Source organism: Henckelia pumila, chromosome 2 (assembly GCF_033568475.1).
Source record: "Henckelia pumila isolate YLH828 chromosome 2, ASM3356847v2, whole genome shotgun sequence".
Lineage (NCBI taxonomy): Eukaryota > Viridiplantae > Streptophyta > Magnoliopsida > Lamiales > Gesneriaceae > Henckelia > Henckelia pumila.
The window spans coordinates 110,357,907-110,375,475 of NC_133121.1; the positions used below are offsets into that span (position 1 = coordinate 110,357,907).

Here is a 17,569-nt window from a genome sequence, read left to right on the forward strand (position 1 = left end):
TTAAACTTCTTGAAAAATTATATACTATTGGATTTTATCCACTATAAACAATTGAATTTTCATTTGATGATGAAAATATTTATTATTTTGATGAATCAAATGAATCAGATTTTGAATCCGATTCTACGTTTGATAATTCAATAGATAATAATAATTAAAATAAAGACAAAGACATTTTCGAAACACACAAAAAAGAGAGTAAAATGAAAGTTATGTTTGAATTGGGGAGTGTTCAAAGTTGCCCTTTTTTTTATTTGTCTTCGTGCTAAACTAATCATTATATTTATGTAAAAAGAATAAATAAATATTTTTTTGGTTGCACCCAAAGCACTATATAATTGGGATGTATGTATTAAATTTGTGAAGAACCTGCATTCAGTCATTATTATTGTTATTGCTTGACTAATTAAGAAGTAAGTATCCCCATTCTTTTAATACCGTAAAAATCTCCAATTTAATTTGACTTGTAGACTATATATATCCCCGTTCGTTCAACAACCATTGATTAAATTACGTTGCTGACTTAAAATTGAGACAGAATATCGATCGAGTTTATGTGTTGTTTTCGAGTAGGTTTTCAGTATATACATTTTTATCTTCAATTTAATGGCAAAAAAACACACCCCTTCTGAAATTAAGGAAAAAAAACATTCTATTTTTATTTAAACATCCATCCACGTCATAATGTTATAAGTAATGGACAAATAATTTAATAAAATTTAGAACTTTATAGATTATTATAATTATATTTTTGATTAATGATAATTTTGATTATAAACAAGCCAAAGCGCCAAAGTTGAGTGAGTTTGACCAAAAAAAACCGAAAGGAATATTCCCCAAAAAAATAGTAACACGTGACACTAGGAAAATAAATAGCATAGAAAAGGAAAGGGAAACATTATCCCTCAATAAATGAATTGCAAAAGATAATCTATTTTATTGTTCCAATGTCTGGATAAAGGATGAGGCGGCCATCATTATCTTCTCCATTTATGATGATTCTGTAGCGATTCCGATGTCGATCGCGTTGCAGCGGAACAACTCCGCCTCGGATCAGTCGATGGAGAGGCCTGCTTTTGTCCACCGGAACATGGCGTGCGTCTCATCGATCTATAACCCGCCGGATTTCTCCCTGAGAGTTTCTCCGGTGGAGGAGGCGGAGGAGGAGGATCGGAGTGCTTCGCTGCCTTCGTCTTCCACGTCATCGATTGGAAAGAATAGCGACGAAGAGTCTTCTGGAGGTGGAGGGGAAGGAGAGGAGGAGGTGCAGAGTGAGTGTAAAGGAGGGGCTTTGGATAGCTTGGATGCTTTGGAGGAGGTTCTACCTGTAAAGTACGTGGCTTTATTTTGTTGTCGTAGGTATCTTTTTATTTGATTTGGACTGGGATGGGCTTATGGTTATTCTTTTGAATTTGGTATGTCGTGAAGATGACATTTTGCTCATCGATTGATTGAGTTAGTGATCCTGAGGTTGAATTAATCCTATGTTGATAATATAAATGTTTGAGAGCGTTTGTTTCAGTTAGACCTTGAATCTTGTTTCATTATAATCAAGGGTGTCCGAAGTAGAACTTGCTTTATATTAAGTATGAATGAGACTGCGTTAGTTTTTGTTTAGGTCGTGCTAGTGTCGTTAGTAGCTATAGAGGGTTTCTGTAACTCTCTGCAAGTCATCCTTGGTTCACGTGGAAAATCCCATTTAACTGTTTTATACCGTTCTATATTTTTTGGCTTTATGTGGCAAGTTGCTGATGGACATGGTGTGATTTATTATAGGAAAAGCATATCAAAGTTCTACTGTGGCAAATCAAAATCTTTTACCAGTCTATCAGACGCCGCATCTTGCTCCTCTATGAACGACATTACTAAACCTGAAAATGAATACAGTAGGAAACGCAAGAACTTAATGGCATATAAACACTTCTGGGATAGGACTGCAAATCACACAAGGAACAGCCATGGTGGGATACCAAAAAGACCCAACAATTCCAGGAGTATGTTAGCTCTGGCAGCAATTTCCAACTGTGGTGAGAGCAGTAATTGTGAAACTTCAAACTCCATTTCATCATCACCTGGTTGCAGCCTTCCTCCTCTACCACCGAATGCGAGAAGAACTATATATAGTGAGCTGTCATCATCACCTCCTGCGGATAAGTTTTCTTCTTGGCGATCGTTTTCCTTGTCCGATCTGCAAGGTGCTGCCACTGATGCTTCAAGTCCTTGGCATTCCTGGGTTGTGGATCAATAACAGAGGCAAATAAAACTACTACTTGGAGCTTTCTTTTGCATGTCTCCCTTTGAACTCTGATACGACAATCCATATCTATGGAGGTGGAGACATTTGTATGTTCTTGTTTTGTTCTCTTATACTTCTGCCCGTCCATTTTAGCTACCATTTAAGCAAAACAGCTTGGGCAGATTCATATTGTAATACTGGAATATATTATTAGAAGTTTCTCATTTTTCTTTTTCTGGTCATAATCCGAATGTAAATACAATCTGAATATTTTCCATTTCTACCAAGTTAATACCTCTTAAGAGTACCAAAGCAGGCAATGAATTTACCTGGAAGAAAGTTTGATCTCGCCACAGGGATTGAACCACATTATTCTCCTGCATACAGTGGTAAAGGTTGTCTCTCAAGCCAAGTATAGATTACAAATTTACTATAGCATAAAAGTACCACATGAAGACTGCCGATGTATTCGTACATTTGTATGTCTGTTGTTCTTAATTTTGCTTTGGTGTTAAACTATGCGGTGATTGTTAAATGGTTCCTTCTGGTTTCTTTCTATTGGTTTCAATATCTCGTTCAGCCTCACATGTTACCAGAATGAGCTAACTTTTAAGTAGGCCCTTGGATGTATCCTGTATGAGCGTTAATTTATTTCGTGCGAGACTCATAAATTCAGGAATGAATTAGCTGAGGAACAATTCATGGTCTGCCAGCTGAAGTAACCTTCAGGTATGACGTACACCCCAGCTTCAGAGAAGATTTGAGATAATGATCTTTTTTTGTCAACACTGCTTTGATTTATACGTTCGTGTACATTTGTAACATGCTTTACGATCGTCTTTCTACCTCCTGTCGAGTCTTCCACTAAACGTTTTGTCAACATTAGCTTATGTGATTCTTACAAAAATTTAATTAACTAATTCCTCCATATCGGACCATGAATATGGTGCAACACACCTTTCTTTTCTAGCAAGGGTTGTCTTTTTGATGAATGGATCCAACATCATGTTTATATGTCTTAGAATTTAAATGAACCTTAGGTCTTACTGTGACACTTATACGGTTTATTGACAATTGTAATGGGGCTCTTATGGAGTAACTAACTATGCATATCATGTTGGATCCATCATCACACAGATTGTCATTTACCACTATGTCGAGCTTTCCGAGTCACTTGTTAGGATTAAAAAACAAGTATAATGGTGAATAGGTGTTTGAGTTCTTTAATTTCGTCATCTATTAATTATGTCACTATTTCGTCTAGTCTGTATGATTTTGCCGAACAGACATGCATGTAAGGCTTGGGTTGTGGTGTTCCCTTGTAGGAAGAATATTATGAACGCATTTCATTTTATATCTCTATTTTCCGTTTTTCTTCTTTTTTTTTTTTAAATCGATAAATAAAACTCAATGATCAGAAAATATTTTACCCTGGGATCACAATCATAATATTCAATATGTGAAAACTTGAGGATACAAATTATGAAGGCAGTGAAAAATAAAAACTTGTATCTTATGCGGTAAACAACCAAAAGATAAGATAAGTCAACTTTATCAAATAAAAAACATTATCATTTTATCATTTCGTTTTTTCTCTGTAATTTTCCTTTAAAATTATATCTGAACTCTATGTGACTGAATAGCTGCATCCCTGTCTACCAATGTTCTTGTGGGCAGGACACTGTTTCCTTTATACTCGAGGAATTCAAAAGTTCTCAAGGAATCAACAGATCGTTGTGCGCACTATCCTCGTGAGGTAACTTTGTCACAATCATTCTGAAAGCCTGGTGATCATGGGATTATTCTGTGTATTGAATGAGCAGGCCTGGGCAATATCATTGGTAGCTTGCCATGTTATTGATAAATTTGCTGAGGGTGCATTGGCATGTCTTAGTTGCTTGAATGGCTCTTGATTCCAATCCAGGTTGAAGCAGCCCAAATTCAACTGTACGTGAGTAAACATCTCTGCTTTTTCAGACGTCATGGAGAAAGCCGGTAATGTTGCTTTTCGACGAAAGCTTGCTGCATCTTCCCCGCTCCGAAGTGAGGTAAAACTCTTATGGGTGTTCAGAAGGTGCATTGAGTCAATCCACAAACAACAAGTGATGATGCCTGATGAACAATCTCTTGATACCAGATTTGCTTCTGTAAACGTATTTTCAGAGTGCAATTGAGCTGCAGATCAATTATACATGGGATTTTGGGATTCCATCCTGTGCTTCGTACATATTTTATTTAACTGCGCGTACTGAAAATAATTTTTTGAAAGCGCTTTTATTAAAGTTCTGTGAATATAATATTTGATTTTCCACAAAAAGTTGGGGAATACAGGAGTTCATGGACGCCTTTGTGTAAAACTTTTCGGGTTCATTTCAATCTATCTTTACTTCTTCATTTATTAATACATGCGAGATCCATTAAACAATAACAGACTCCACATTTATTGATAAATGTGAATCGTTAGATGTATGCGAAGACAATACTTGTATAGGTAGGATTTAACTCAACTTTTCATGTAATCGTACTAATTAGTATATACTAGTCACAAACGCACACGCATTACCCGTGTAATGTAATTTTGTTAACAAAATTATGTCTCATGTGCTTATAATATAATATTATTTTTAAATATAATTTTGTGAGCTTTTTGTTATTTAAGATTGAGCATACTAAGAGACCATTTAAGATCCTCTTTATTAATATATATAGTATAAATTTGTAATTTGATAATTTTGTGGGTCTTTTTGTTATTTAAGATTAAGATAATATTGAACATAAAATACAATATTAGCTGGAATATATATCTTTATCTATGTGCATATATGTATGGGTACGTAATATTGTAGCTGGTAACATTATCATTTGTTGTTGTGCTATTTTAACCATCGATTGATTCTAGATATATATACATCGATCGGACGTGTATTTTGTTACAGCTTATATTTTATAAAATAGCTAGATTGATCATTACTTTCACAATGTACTTGAGGAAAATTAATAGTAAAAATAATGATGAAAAGAACATGCATGTATTTGCATGGTCAGGAAGTTGAAAAGTTTATATATCCGTATTCAAGAGAAAAGTTAAATATAGTTAGCCGGCAATCTCCAAACATGTTATTTACGGAACAACACAAGGCATTGAAAGAAGCCGGAGAGAAATGGATGAAAGACACCGCAAACTCATGCACGATTGCTGCAGCGCTTATCGCCACCGTAATGTTCGCGGCAGCTATAACGGTACCAGGTGGCAATGAAACTACCACCGGCCTCCCTTTCTTCACCAACGAATTCACGTTCCTCGCGTTCGCGTTTTCGGAAGCGGTTTCTCTGTTCACATCCGCCACTTCTTTGTTGATGTTCTTGTCGATCTTGACATCACGCTATGCAGAAGAAGATTTCTTGCACGATCTTCCGAAGAGACTCATAATGGTTGACTTGTTTTACTCCACTTATGGCACTTCCATCTTCGGCAAGAAAAGTGACCATCCATTCTACTAGCTAGCTATGTGCATGTACTATCTAATTCATCGCACGTATTTTGTTGTTGTAGTTGTTTGCTGATAAATCTTGTTCAAATTATGGAGGATTATTTGTTGTTTGCTTGGGATTAAAGATACTTCTGTGATCTAAGACATGTTGTTGTGTATGTACTGAAAGGATAATTATTCCTTGATATCTTTTCATATTTTGAAAGATTATAATATTATGTTTTGCATTTTTAGGATTGATAGTTGATAATTGTGTTTCCTATCTATATGTTTGATATATTTTAAACTGGAAATTGTTTTGATTTGAATTGAGATAATATAATATTCATAGATTTAAAATATGGTTTATTGGACTTGAAGTTTAGATCTTTTTAAATATCTTATTGGTTGAGATATTTTAAATATGAATTGTTTTATATTGGATTATAGAATGATATATTCCTATATTTTAAAGGGCTTAAATATTTCTATATTTACTTGATTATTTGTAGGAGATATTATGCACTTATCATAATATATCTCTATCTCCTAACTTATCTTTGTTTCCTTATCATTGTAGATTCAAGTTTGAATTAAGGAAACAAGATCAAGTTTGTTTGGAGATAAGTTGACACGCTTAAATAGAAGAAAGAACGTAGAGATCTGGGGCTTGGAGAAAAACGAGAGAGAGCAGAAAAGAAAGATCTCAAGCCGTGGAAGAGAGATTTAAGCGTACAAAATAAAAGAGAGAGTGATACGACCAAGAGAGCTTTAAGAGTATATTGTGAGAGACTTCAACATACGCATAGAAGATCTGGAGAATCATAGAAAAGCTGAAGGACTCGTAATAGCTCTGGCCGTTGTTTTCCGTAGATGTCTTGAAAGTTTAGAGAGCACATGAAGATTGGAGATTGAAGTTTGCGTTGCTCTCGTATTTTGGCATCTAAGGGCCAACTCTATTCTCTTGATTTTCTTGTCTACCTATAGTAGAATTTTAGGAGTTGGTTTATCTGTTTTGTTTATTTATTTTCTCACATGTTTTGAGAAAATTGATTTTTAAAATAATTCACTAGTTTTAGGGTTTGTAAAACTCTTTGAATATTTTCTAGTGAAAGTTTTGCCCTGAGGTGCTGCAAGAGTATTTTATACTCTTGCTTAAAAATCCGAGTTTGATTTGTTTGTTTGCTTATCTATTTTATTCATGCTTTCATAAATTCTGATGCATGTTAATCAAGGTGTTATTGAAGATGTTGTCAACACCTTGTGACAACATCTGAATCTATTTGTATGCGCAACCTTTTATTATTTTAGTACTTGTGCATATTTACTCTTGAGTATTTTTATTGTTGGTTTGCTGTTACTATTCACGTTTTAATATTTCCGCTGCATGTTGTGTAGGATGTTGCCAACACCTAGTGACAATATTTTATTCTGATAATTTTTATGGACCATGATATCCCTTACAAGTGGTATCAGAGCCTACTCTTGATACACTAAGAGTTGATTCTGGATTATTTTTTCAGAAATATTATGGATTCAACAACAGAAAACTCATTCTTCAAACCTCAAGAAGTATTTGAATCGGATTTGGGAGATGACTCGTTGTCACTCGTCACAAAGAAGTTTGGTGATTATCTGAAGAAGATAAGGGAGACAAAGAAGACCGATCAGAAACTCAAAGCTTCACTTTTTCCGGCTGCTAACAAAACTCTGAGAATAGGTGAGCCTGATCAATCATCAAGGAAGTTTCCTAATCCTTAAAAGTCTCGACTTAAGCTGAAAGGAAAGAAAAAGCCTACTGCAAAGAAGATTGACACGGTTCAATGTCATGAATGTCAAGGCTATGGTCATTATGCCGATGAATGTGCAAATACACTTCGAAAAGGGATGAGCACATCTTTGAATGGTGAATATTCTGAAGAAGGTAAAGAACAGAATGAAGAAGAAAGCCACACATCCCTGACAGCATTGATGGAAAGAAAGAAGCTGATGCAAGTCAGTCCTTTAGGTGTTGCCACACCTGGCCGCAACATCTCCCAAAGGTCAGTATGTTTAAATTCTTTTACTGCTGATAATGTGAATAATTCTGATGCAGGTGACGAAAGAATGTCTCTGGAAGATGTGCGAATGCAATATGAAGAGTTATATGCTGACTGGGTTGAACGAAATAAGAAGAACACTTTTCTTTCAAGAGAAAATTCTGATTTGAAGGCTGATATATCAAGACTTGAAGTTATGCTGAGTAAGAAGAATCTGGAATTAAGTCAGGTTAAGGATGAACTCATGAAAGCTAAGGCTACACTGACTAAATTCAACTCAAGCACAACCAAGCTTGATTCTTTACTCATGATGGGAAGAGATGGTAAGGCTGGACTAGGTTTTGAGAACAATAAATTTGAGGTTGGTGAATGTTCAAAAGCTCCTGTGTTTGTCAAAGAAAATAGCTGTCCAGGAAGCTTAACAGAAAAGGTCACAACAACCGATCCTCCAAAACCTAAGCCACAGCCTACTGCTCTTGTAAAGTCTGGAAGGAAACATAAGTATGTTTGTCATTACTGTCATAGACCTGATCATATCAAACCATACTGTTTTAAGCTGCAGGAAGATTATTGGGAGAGGTCTGCATCTAAGGTGTTGCCTAAGGTGTTGCCAACACCATCCCACAACATCCCTAAGAACGGATCCACTGGAAGAAAGGGTTGGGTACCAAAAGCTGATATTAACTGTTATATGATTTATACTGCTTTGAGAACTAATGTTTCAGGTGCTTGGTACTTTGATAGTGGAAGTTCACGTCATATGACAGGTTCAAGACAATTTCTCACAGATTATGTTGAAATGAAAAGTGGGAAAGCGACTTATGAAGAAGGTTCACAAGGAAATATCGTAGGAAAAGGCACACTGGATGTTGCTGGTTTGCCTAAACTTTGCAATGTGCTACATGTTAAAGGACTGACTGCAAATTTAAAAAGCATTAGCCAGCTTTGTGATGATAATTTGCATGTGCAATTTGATAAGAAATTATGCAAAGTTTTTGATAGCTCTGACATGTGTTTGATGACAGGTACGAGAACGTTTGATAATTTCTATCAACTTGGAGAGGAGATGACATGTAGACATTCAAATGTGGATGAATTTAACCATGGCATCAAAATTTGAGACATGAAAACTTCAAGAATTTGAAGAACTTAAGTAAGTTTGATGCTGTTAGAGATCTGAAGAAGAAAACTATCGAAGATGAAGTTTATGATCTGTTCGAAAATTCTGGAAATTTAGATGTTGTCCAAGGTGTTACAACACCTGTGACAACACCTCCTACAGAATCTCCAGAAACAAAAATTTGAACAACCCACTACTGAAAATGAGGATGAAGACAATGAGGTCAATGGAGATGTGCATGGAGATATGCAAACCCGAAGGAAAGAAAATGTGGATTATCGAAAGATGTCTGGACTAATTTGCATGAGCTCCACGTTTTCACAGGTAAGATTTTCATGCTTTGTGTCAAAAAGTGAACCAAAAAGGTTGGGACTGTATGGATTGTAGCAAGAACCACGCGCATGGTATGGAAGATTAACCAAATACTTGCTCAATCTTGGATTCAAAAGAGGTGAGATTGATAAGACATTGTTTGTGCAAAAGTATCAAGGTAATATTCTTATTTGCCAAGTTTATATGGATGACATAATCTTTTGTGCTTCTTGTGAAAAACTTGTTGATGAATTTGTGAAGTGCATGTCGTCTACTTTTGAGATGAGTATGGTTGGTGAATTGAATTATTTCTTGGGGTTGCAAGTGAAACAAATGCATGGTGGAATTTTTGTGTGTCAAATACAGTATGCTAGAAATCTTGTGAAAAAGTATTTGAATGAAAATTGTAAACACATGCGTACACCAATGAGGTCAAGTGAAAAACTGTCGAGGGAAGATTTTGTCGAAGGTGTTGACAACATCCTCTACAGAAGCATAATTGGATGTATCTTGTTTTTTGTGCTACTAGGCTAGATATCATGCTTAGTTGAATGTGTACTGTGATAATTCAAGCGTTATTGATATATGCAAAAATCCAGTACAATACTCTCGAACCAAACACATAGACATTTGACATCACTTCATTAGAGATTAGGTCGAGAAAGGCATGATCTGTATTGAGTTTATTAGAACGGATAACCAATTAGCTGATATTTTCACCAAAGCATTGGATTTCGAGAGATTTTCCAGTCTAAGGAAGTCTCTCAGTTTGTGTGCATTATAGACAGAACTAAGATGTTGTCTGGAGTGTTGCCAACACCCTGCGACAACACCTTTTCATGAATGTGCATCTTTAGGATCATTAGGCATGTTGCATTCATGTATACACTCTGTTTTGTAAAGTGTTTGATACTTTGTAATCATTAACCAGTTTTTACTCAGGATTCTTTGCAAATTGTTTTACAGTTTAATGAGATTTAATTGAAGAAGAGTTCTGACTAAATCATGAAGTAGTGGAGGGATGTTCGTGTATTCCTGTAGTGACCCTGCATGGAATTATCTACTAACTGGCAACTAATAACATGCAATAACTTAATAAAGCAAAATGCTTAACAGAGTAAAACGTGCGAAAACAAAATCCATAATTTACATATCAGCTTAGTAATAAATCCAGGCTTAATACTGTAGTGATACAACGATATCGAAAAACTTAAAAGTAAACATTATACAGCTATATCGAATCCTGCTGTATAATAAACTCCTCAAGGCTTCTGCTCCCTAGTACTGCCTTGAACTACCAGCTCCGTCCATCCTGCGACCTGCCCCGTGAAATAGGGTGTCCAAGATAACAACTAGGACATGAGCGCTAACGCCCAGTACATAAACATGAGTAAACATATGTATATAATGCATGCAACATGATGACTGGTAAATGGTCATCTGAAAAGTCATGCTCAGTACCGGCGCCATGTGAGTGCTGCCACCTCACGGATCAACCTCTAGGTGAAACCACACTCGTCTAGTACACCAAGTAGTCAGACATAAATATCCCCGCCGTCGCGGTACTCTCAGTGACAGACTATCGAGTATAGAGCTGAGCGGCTCTATAATCAGGTATAACAAGGTATAGGCTCAACGTGTATATGCACATGACATATGAATATAGAAAGTGATAAATCATATATCATGCCATATAATAATGCCAAATAAATGCAACATATAAACATGTATACTCGCTGGCAATCTCAGTCAATGTGTACGTACCTCTAAGCTAGTTCAAGTATAGTAGGATCCTAGGTTCCAAGCCTATATTCAGAAGTTCACCGTATCACTACACAAGTTCTATAAGTCTTAACTAAGCTAATAAGTACTCCCAAAACTTAAACAGATTCCCGGACCATACCTTCGTCTGTAGACAGCCCTTTGGAGTCGCTAGTCCCGGATGACTATAACCACACCTTGGTTATTCCAGAACCTCTATTATAACCGATAGGGCTTTCAAGTGTATAACTCACACTATATAACTGATCGAAGAAGGAAACTCGGAATTCGTATTTCAAAATAAACTCCGGAGACCCCTATTTGTAGGAAAAATTCTCGGCCACGATCGAAACTTCCGATTTCGGGATCGGAGCTTCTGATCCAGCTCACTGCGTGCATGCATGACACGTCGGGATCGGTGATTGGAGCTTCCGATCTTGTAGTGACCCTGCATGGAATCACCTACTAACTGGCAACTAATAGCATGCATTAAACTTAATACAGTAAAATACTTAACAGAGTAAAAACGTGCGGAAACATAATCCATAATTTACATATCAGCTTAGTAATATAATCCAGGCTTAAATCTGTAGTGATACAACCATATCAAAATTCTTAAAAATAAACATTATACAGCTAATAAATCGTGCTGTATAAAAAACTTTCAAAGCTCCTGCTCCCTAGTCCTGCCTTGAACTACCAGCTCCGTCCATCCTGCGACCTGCCCCATGGAATAGGGTGTCCAAGATAACAACTAGGACGTGAGCGCTACGCCCAGTACATAGACATGAGTAAACATATGTATATAATGCATGCAACATGATGACTGGTACAGGGTCATCTGAAAAGTCATGCTCAGAACCGGCGCCATATGAGTGCTGCCACCGCACGGATCAACCTCTGGGTGCAACCACACTCGTCTAGTACACCAGAGTAGACAGACATAAATGCCCCCGCCGTCGCGGTACCCTCAGTGACAGACTATCGAGTATAGAGCTGAGCGTCTCTATAATCAGGTATAACAAGAAATAGGCTCAACGTGTATATGCACATGACATATGAGTATAGAAAACGGTAAATCATACATCATGCCATATAATAATGCCAAATAAATGCAACATATAAACATGTATACTCGCTGGCAATCTCAGTCAATGTGTACGTACCTCTAGGCTAGTTCAAGTATAATAGGATCCTAGGTTCCAAGCCTATATTCAAAAGTTCACCGTATCACTACATAAATTCTATAAGCCTTAACTAAGCTAATAAGTACTCCCAAAACTTAAATAGATTCCCGGACCATACCTTCGTCCGTAGTTAGCCCTTTGGAGTCGCTAGTCCCGGATGACTATAACCACACCTTGGTTATTCCAGAACCTCTATTATAATCGATAGGGCCCTCAAGTGTATATCTCACACTATATAACTGAAGAAGGAAACACGGGAATTCGTATTTCAAAACTGAAGCAAATGAGCCCTATTTATAGCCAAAATCTCGGCAACGATCGGAACCACCGATCTCGGGATCGGAGCTTCCGATTCCAGCTCATTCTGTGCATGTCCGACACGTTGGGATCGGAACTACCGTTCCGGGATCGGAACTTCCGATCGAACCCCCGATCAACACTTGTCAAAACTTACGGCTGAGTCATCGAGCATTGCTGGCTGGCTGAGATCGAAACCTCCGTTCCTGATCGGAACGTCCGATCCCCGTGTATCCGATCTGCTTCCGAAGTGGTCAGGATCGGAGCTTCCGATCTGGCCCAAAGTCAAAAGCCCAAATTCCTCTTCCGAAGTCCAATAACACTCCGAAATAGATCAATTACCAACCCTTAATCATGTTTAACATATTATTATCTTAAAATGGGTTCCGGGTTACTACATTCTCCCCACCTTTAGATATTTCGTCCGCGAAATAACATCTAAAGATAAATCAAGATAACAATATGAAACATCAAACCATGTCTTATTACAACGACGGTAATTACATCTTATATGGTAATCAAAAATACAAAGCAAACAACTCAGGATATTCTGCTCGCATACAACTCTCAGTTTCCCAAGTTGCTTCTTCAACGCCTCGGCGCTGCCACTGTACCATCACAAGTGGTATAGTCTTGTTCCGAAGAACTTTCTCCTTCCTGTCTAGGATACAGATTGGTCGTTCAACAAAAGACAGATCTGGCTCTAGCTGAATATCAGTAGATTGAATCACATGAGATTCATCAGCTATGTACTGTCGAAGCAACGACACATGAAAAACATTGTGTATACTGGAAAGAGATGGCGGTAAAGCCAAACGATAAGCAACATCTCCGATCTTCTCCAGTATCTGGAAAGGCCCAATGTAACGAGGAGACAACTTGCCTTTCACACCGAATCTCATCACCTTCCTGAAAGGTGATACTCGCAGAAAAACATATTCACTAGGCTCAATTTCGCATATAGCTGCTTATCTCGTAACGTCTGTAGAACAATCCTTAAATGCTGTGCATGCTCATCTTTGTCATGAGAATAAACAAGAATATCATCTATAAAGACGATGACAAATCTATCCAGATAATCTCGAAATATCTGATTCATCAGATTCATAAAGACTGCCGGTGCATTCGTCAAACCGAATGGCATCACCAGAAACTCATAATGCCCGTATCTGGTCCTGAAAGCAGTCGTAGATATATCTGAGTCTCGTACCCGCATCTGATGGTATCCAGATCTCAGATCTATCTTAGAATAAAAAGAAGTACCCTGTAGTTGATCGAACAGATCATCAATCCGCGACAAAGGATACTTATTCTTGATGGTGACACGATTCAACTGCCTGTAATCAATACATAATCGCATCGATCCATCTTTTTTCTTGACAAACAAAACAGGTGCTCCCCACGGAGAAACACTCGGACGAATATATCCCTTGTCAAACAGATCCTGTAACTGCTGTTTCAATTCCCTCATCTCTGACGGTGCCAGACGATAAGGTGCTCGGGATATAGGCGTAGTTCCTGGTACTAGATCAATACCAAATTCAACCTCTCGAACCGGAGGAAAACCAGGAATCTCATCAGGGAATACGTCAGGAAACTCGCTGACAACCGGTAGCTGATCAATACCCGTACTACTCATGGACATATCAACTGCATAGATGAGGTAGCCCTCCCCACCTGACTCCAAGACATGACATGCCTTCAGAGCCGAAACAAGTGGCATCGGAGGTCGCGCACCCTCACCATAAAAGTACCAGCTATCACCCTCAACGGGATGAAACTGTACCAAACGCTGATAACAATCCACAGTAGCGTGATACAAAGTCAGCATATCTATTCCCAAAATACAATCAAAATCCGTCATCGCTAATATCATCAAATTAGCCGATAACACATTACCCTCAAACTCCAGAAGGCAACCCATCACTAGACGTTTAGTTACTATCTCTTGCTCCAACGGAGTAGATACAACTAAATCCATATCTAATGATACATAAGGTAATCGATGTCTCTTAACGAAGCGACTAGAAATAAAGGAATGCGATGCTCCCGTATCAATTAATACAAGTACAGGAATACCACATAACAAGAAGTTACCTGCCAACATGCGATCGCTTCCCTCAGTAGCCTGCTCCTGAGACAGAGCAAACACCTGCCCTTGAGTCTGGGGACGAAAACCAGAAGAACTCTGTGGTGCTGGCTGCTGACGTGGAAAAATAGAAGCTTGAGATCCAACTTGTGATCCCGATCCACTAGCAGAACTCATGCGCTGAGGACAATCTCTCCGCAAATGTCCCTGCTGACCACAAATATAACACGCCCCAGTAGCTCTCCGACATGAAGCTGCAGGATGCTTCCCACCACAGTGGCTACAAAACTCCTCCTTCTTCTTCTTCTTCCCAAAGCGGAAAGTACCTCGTGAACCACGAGAACCAGACGAAGTAGTAGGAGTAGAAGAAGACGTAGGTACAGATGACACAACAGATTGAGCTCGAGGCTCAATAAATCCACTAGGCTGTGCTGGCATCATCAACTGTCCACGCCTGTTGCTGGTCTCCACAAGACGGCAACGGTTCACCAAAGTCTCATAAGACACCGGGTCATCACAGACGACAACCTGAGAGTAGATATCTTGGTTCAGGCCTTGCAGAAAGATATCATATTTCGACGCATCACTCTCATTGATATGAGGACTGAAAGGTAGCAGATCAAGAAATCGCTGTTGATACTGATCAATAGTCATTGATCCTTGCCTCAGAGTAAGCAACTCCATAGATCGTGCTTGGCGAACAGCCGGAGGAAAATACAATTTCTGAAACTCCCGACAGAAATCCCCCCAAGTCACCTGTCCTCTCTCAGTACGTGCCTGAGCAACCTTGGCATCCCACCAAAAACGTGCTCTATCCTCTAGAACGAATTCTAGAACTTCCAGTTTCTGCTCCTCAGTACACTCAAAAGCTCGGAACGTGCTCTCAAGTTTAGACATCCAGCTTCTAGCTTGTTCAGGATTCTCGCCTCCCACTAAGGGTTTCGGTCCTACTTGCATAAATTTATTAATAGTATAGCGACGTCGACCCTCATGAGAACGATGTTGATCATCATGATGATGATGGCGACGATGATGACCACCTCCCTGGCCAACACTACCGTGACTCTCGTCAGCCATATCCTGAAAAGAATTGCACATTAAAATCCCAAATGCGCAAGAATTAATCAAGACTAAACTAAATCCCAAGTACTAATCCCAAAATCTATGCATGCTCTGATACCAAAAATGTAGTGACCCTGCATGGAATCACCTACTAACTGGCAACTAATAGCATGCATTAAACTTAATACAGCAAAATACTTAACAGAGTAAAAACGTGCGGAAACATAATCCATAATTTACATATCAGCTTAGTAATATAATCCAGGCTTAAATCTGTAGTGATACAACCATATCGAAATTCTTAAAAATAAACATTATACATCTAATAAATCGTGCTGTATAAAAAACTTTCAAAGCTCCTGCTCCCTAGTCCTGCCTTGAACTACCAGCTCCGTCCATCCTGCGACCTGCCCCATGGAATAGGGTGTCCAAGATAACAACTAGGACGTGAGCGCTACGCCCAGTACATAGACATGAGTAAACATATGTATATAATGCATGCAACATGATGACTGGTACAGGGTCATCTGAAAAGTCATGCTCAGAACCGGCGCCATATGAGTGCTGCCACCGCACGGATCAACCTCTGGGTGCAACCACACTCGTCTAGTACACCAGAGTAGACAGACATAAATGCCCCCGCCGTCGCGGTACCCTCAGTGACAGACTATCGAGTATAGAGCTGAGCGGCTCTATAATCAGGTATAACAAGAAATAGGCTCAACGTGTATATGCACATGACATATGAGTATAGAAAACGGTAAATCATACATCATGCCATATAATAATGCCAAATAAATGCAACATATAAACATGTATACTCGCTGGCAATCTCAGTCAATGTGTACGTACCTCTAGGCTAGTTCAAGTATAATAGGATCCTAGGTTCCAAGCCTATATTCAAAAGTTCACCGTATCACTACATAAATTCTATAAGCCTTAACTAAGCTAATAAGTACTCCCAAAACTTAAATAGATTCCCGGACCATACCTTCGTCCGTAGTTAGCCCTTTGGAGTCGCTAGTCCCGGATGACTATAACCACACCTTGGTTATTCCAGAACCTCTATTATAATCGATAGGGCCCTCAAGTGTATATCTCACACTATATAACTGAAGAAGGAAACGCGGGAATTCGTATTTCAAAACTGAAGCAAATGAGCCCTATTTATAGCCAAAATCTCGGCAACGATCGGAACCACCGATCTCGGGATCGGAGCTTCCGATTCCAGCTCATTCTGTGCATGTCCGACACGTTGGGATCGGAACTACCGTTCCGGGATCGGAACTTCCGATCGAACCCCCGATCAACACTTGTCAAAACTTACGGCTGAGTCATCGAGCATTGCTGGCTGGCTGAGATCGGAACCTCCGTTCCTGATCGGAACGTCCGATCCCCGTGTATCCGATCTGCTTCCGAAGTGGTCAGGATCGGAGCTTCCGATCTGGCCCAAATTCAAAAGCCCAAATTCCTCTTCCGAAGTCCAATAACACTCCGAAATAGATCAATTACCAACCCTTAATCATGTTTAACATATTATTATCTTAAAATGGGTTCCGGGTTACTACAGATCTGCTCTACGTTCAACACTTGTCAAAACTCGTGGCTGAGTCATCGTACATTGCTAGCAGCTAGAGATCGAAACTTCCATTCCTGGATCGGAGCTTCCGATCTCGGTGCTCCTGATCGGCTTCCGAAGTGGCTGGGATCGGAGCTTCCGATCTGGGTTCGGAGCTTCCGATCCGGGTCAAAATTCAAAAGCCCAATTTTTCTTCTGAAGTCCAATTACACTCCGGGATTGGTTAATTACTAACCCTTAATCATGTTTAACATATCATTATCTTAAAATGGAATCTGGGTTACTACATTCTCCCTACCTTTAGATATTTCGTCCGCGAAATAAAATCTAAAGACAAATCAAGATAATAATATGAAACATCAAACCATGTTTTATTACAACAACTGTAATTACATCTTTACATGGTAATAAAAAATA

At 38.6% G+C, this 17,569-nt stretch overlaps 1 protein-coding gene across 4 annotated transcripts; it reads left to right on the forward strand.

Moving 5' to 3' along the window:
- The first annotated feature begins 898 nt into the window (after nt 1-898).
- Nucleotides 899-4,593, forward strand: LOC140880167 (protein OXIDATIVE STRESS 3 LIKE 1-like). 4 transcript variants are annotated; one of them, XR_012149606.1, is made up of 4 exons: nt 899-1,332; nt 1,777-2,965; nt 3,914-3,992; nt 4,161-4,593. XR_012149606.1 is itself a non-coding variant. In XM_073284354.1 (2 exons), the coding sequence occupies exons 1-2, from the start codon at nt 1,016-1,018 to the stop codon at nt 2,246-2,248; spliced, it is 789 nt and encodes a 262-aa protein (XP_073140455.1). In that variant the 5' UTR covers nt 899-1,015; the 3' UTR covers nt 2,249-4,593. The 4 variants fall into 4 exon arrangements, 1 of the variants encoding a protein (XP_073140455.1); XR_012149607.1 differs by having other exon boundaries at nt 1,777-4,284; nt 4,374-4,593; XR_012149605.1 differs by having other exon boundaries at nt 3,914-4,593.
- Nucleotides 4,594-17,569: the final 12,976 nt, after the last annotated feature.

Excerpts from the sequence above, each read along its gene's own strand:
- LOC140880167 (XM_073284354.1), top strand. The coding sequence starts at position 1,016 with ATGTCGATCGCGTTGCAGCGGAACAACTCCGCCTCGGATCAGTCGATG. Across the intron at positions 1,333-1,776 it reads GAGGAGGTTCTACCTGTAAA|GAAAAGCATATCAAAGTTCT; the intron begins GTACGTGGCTTT and ends GATTTATTATAG.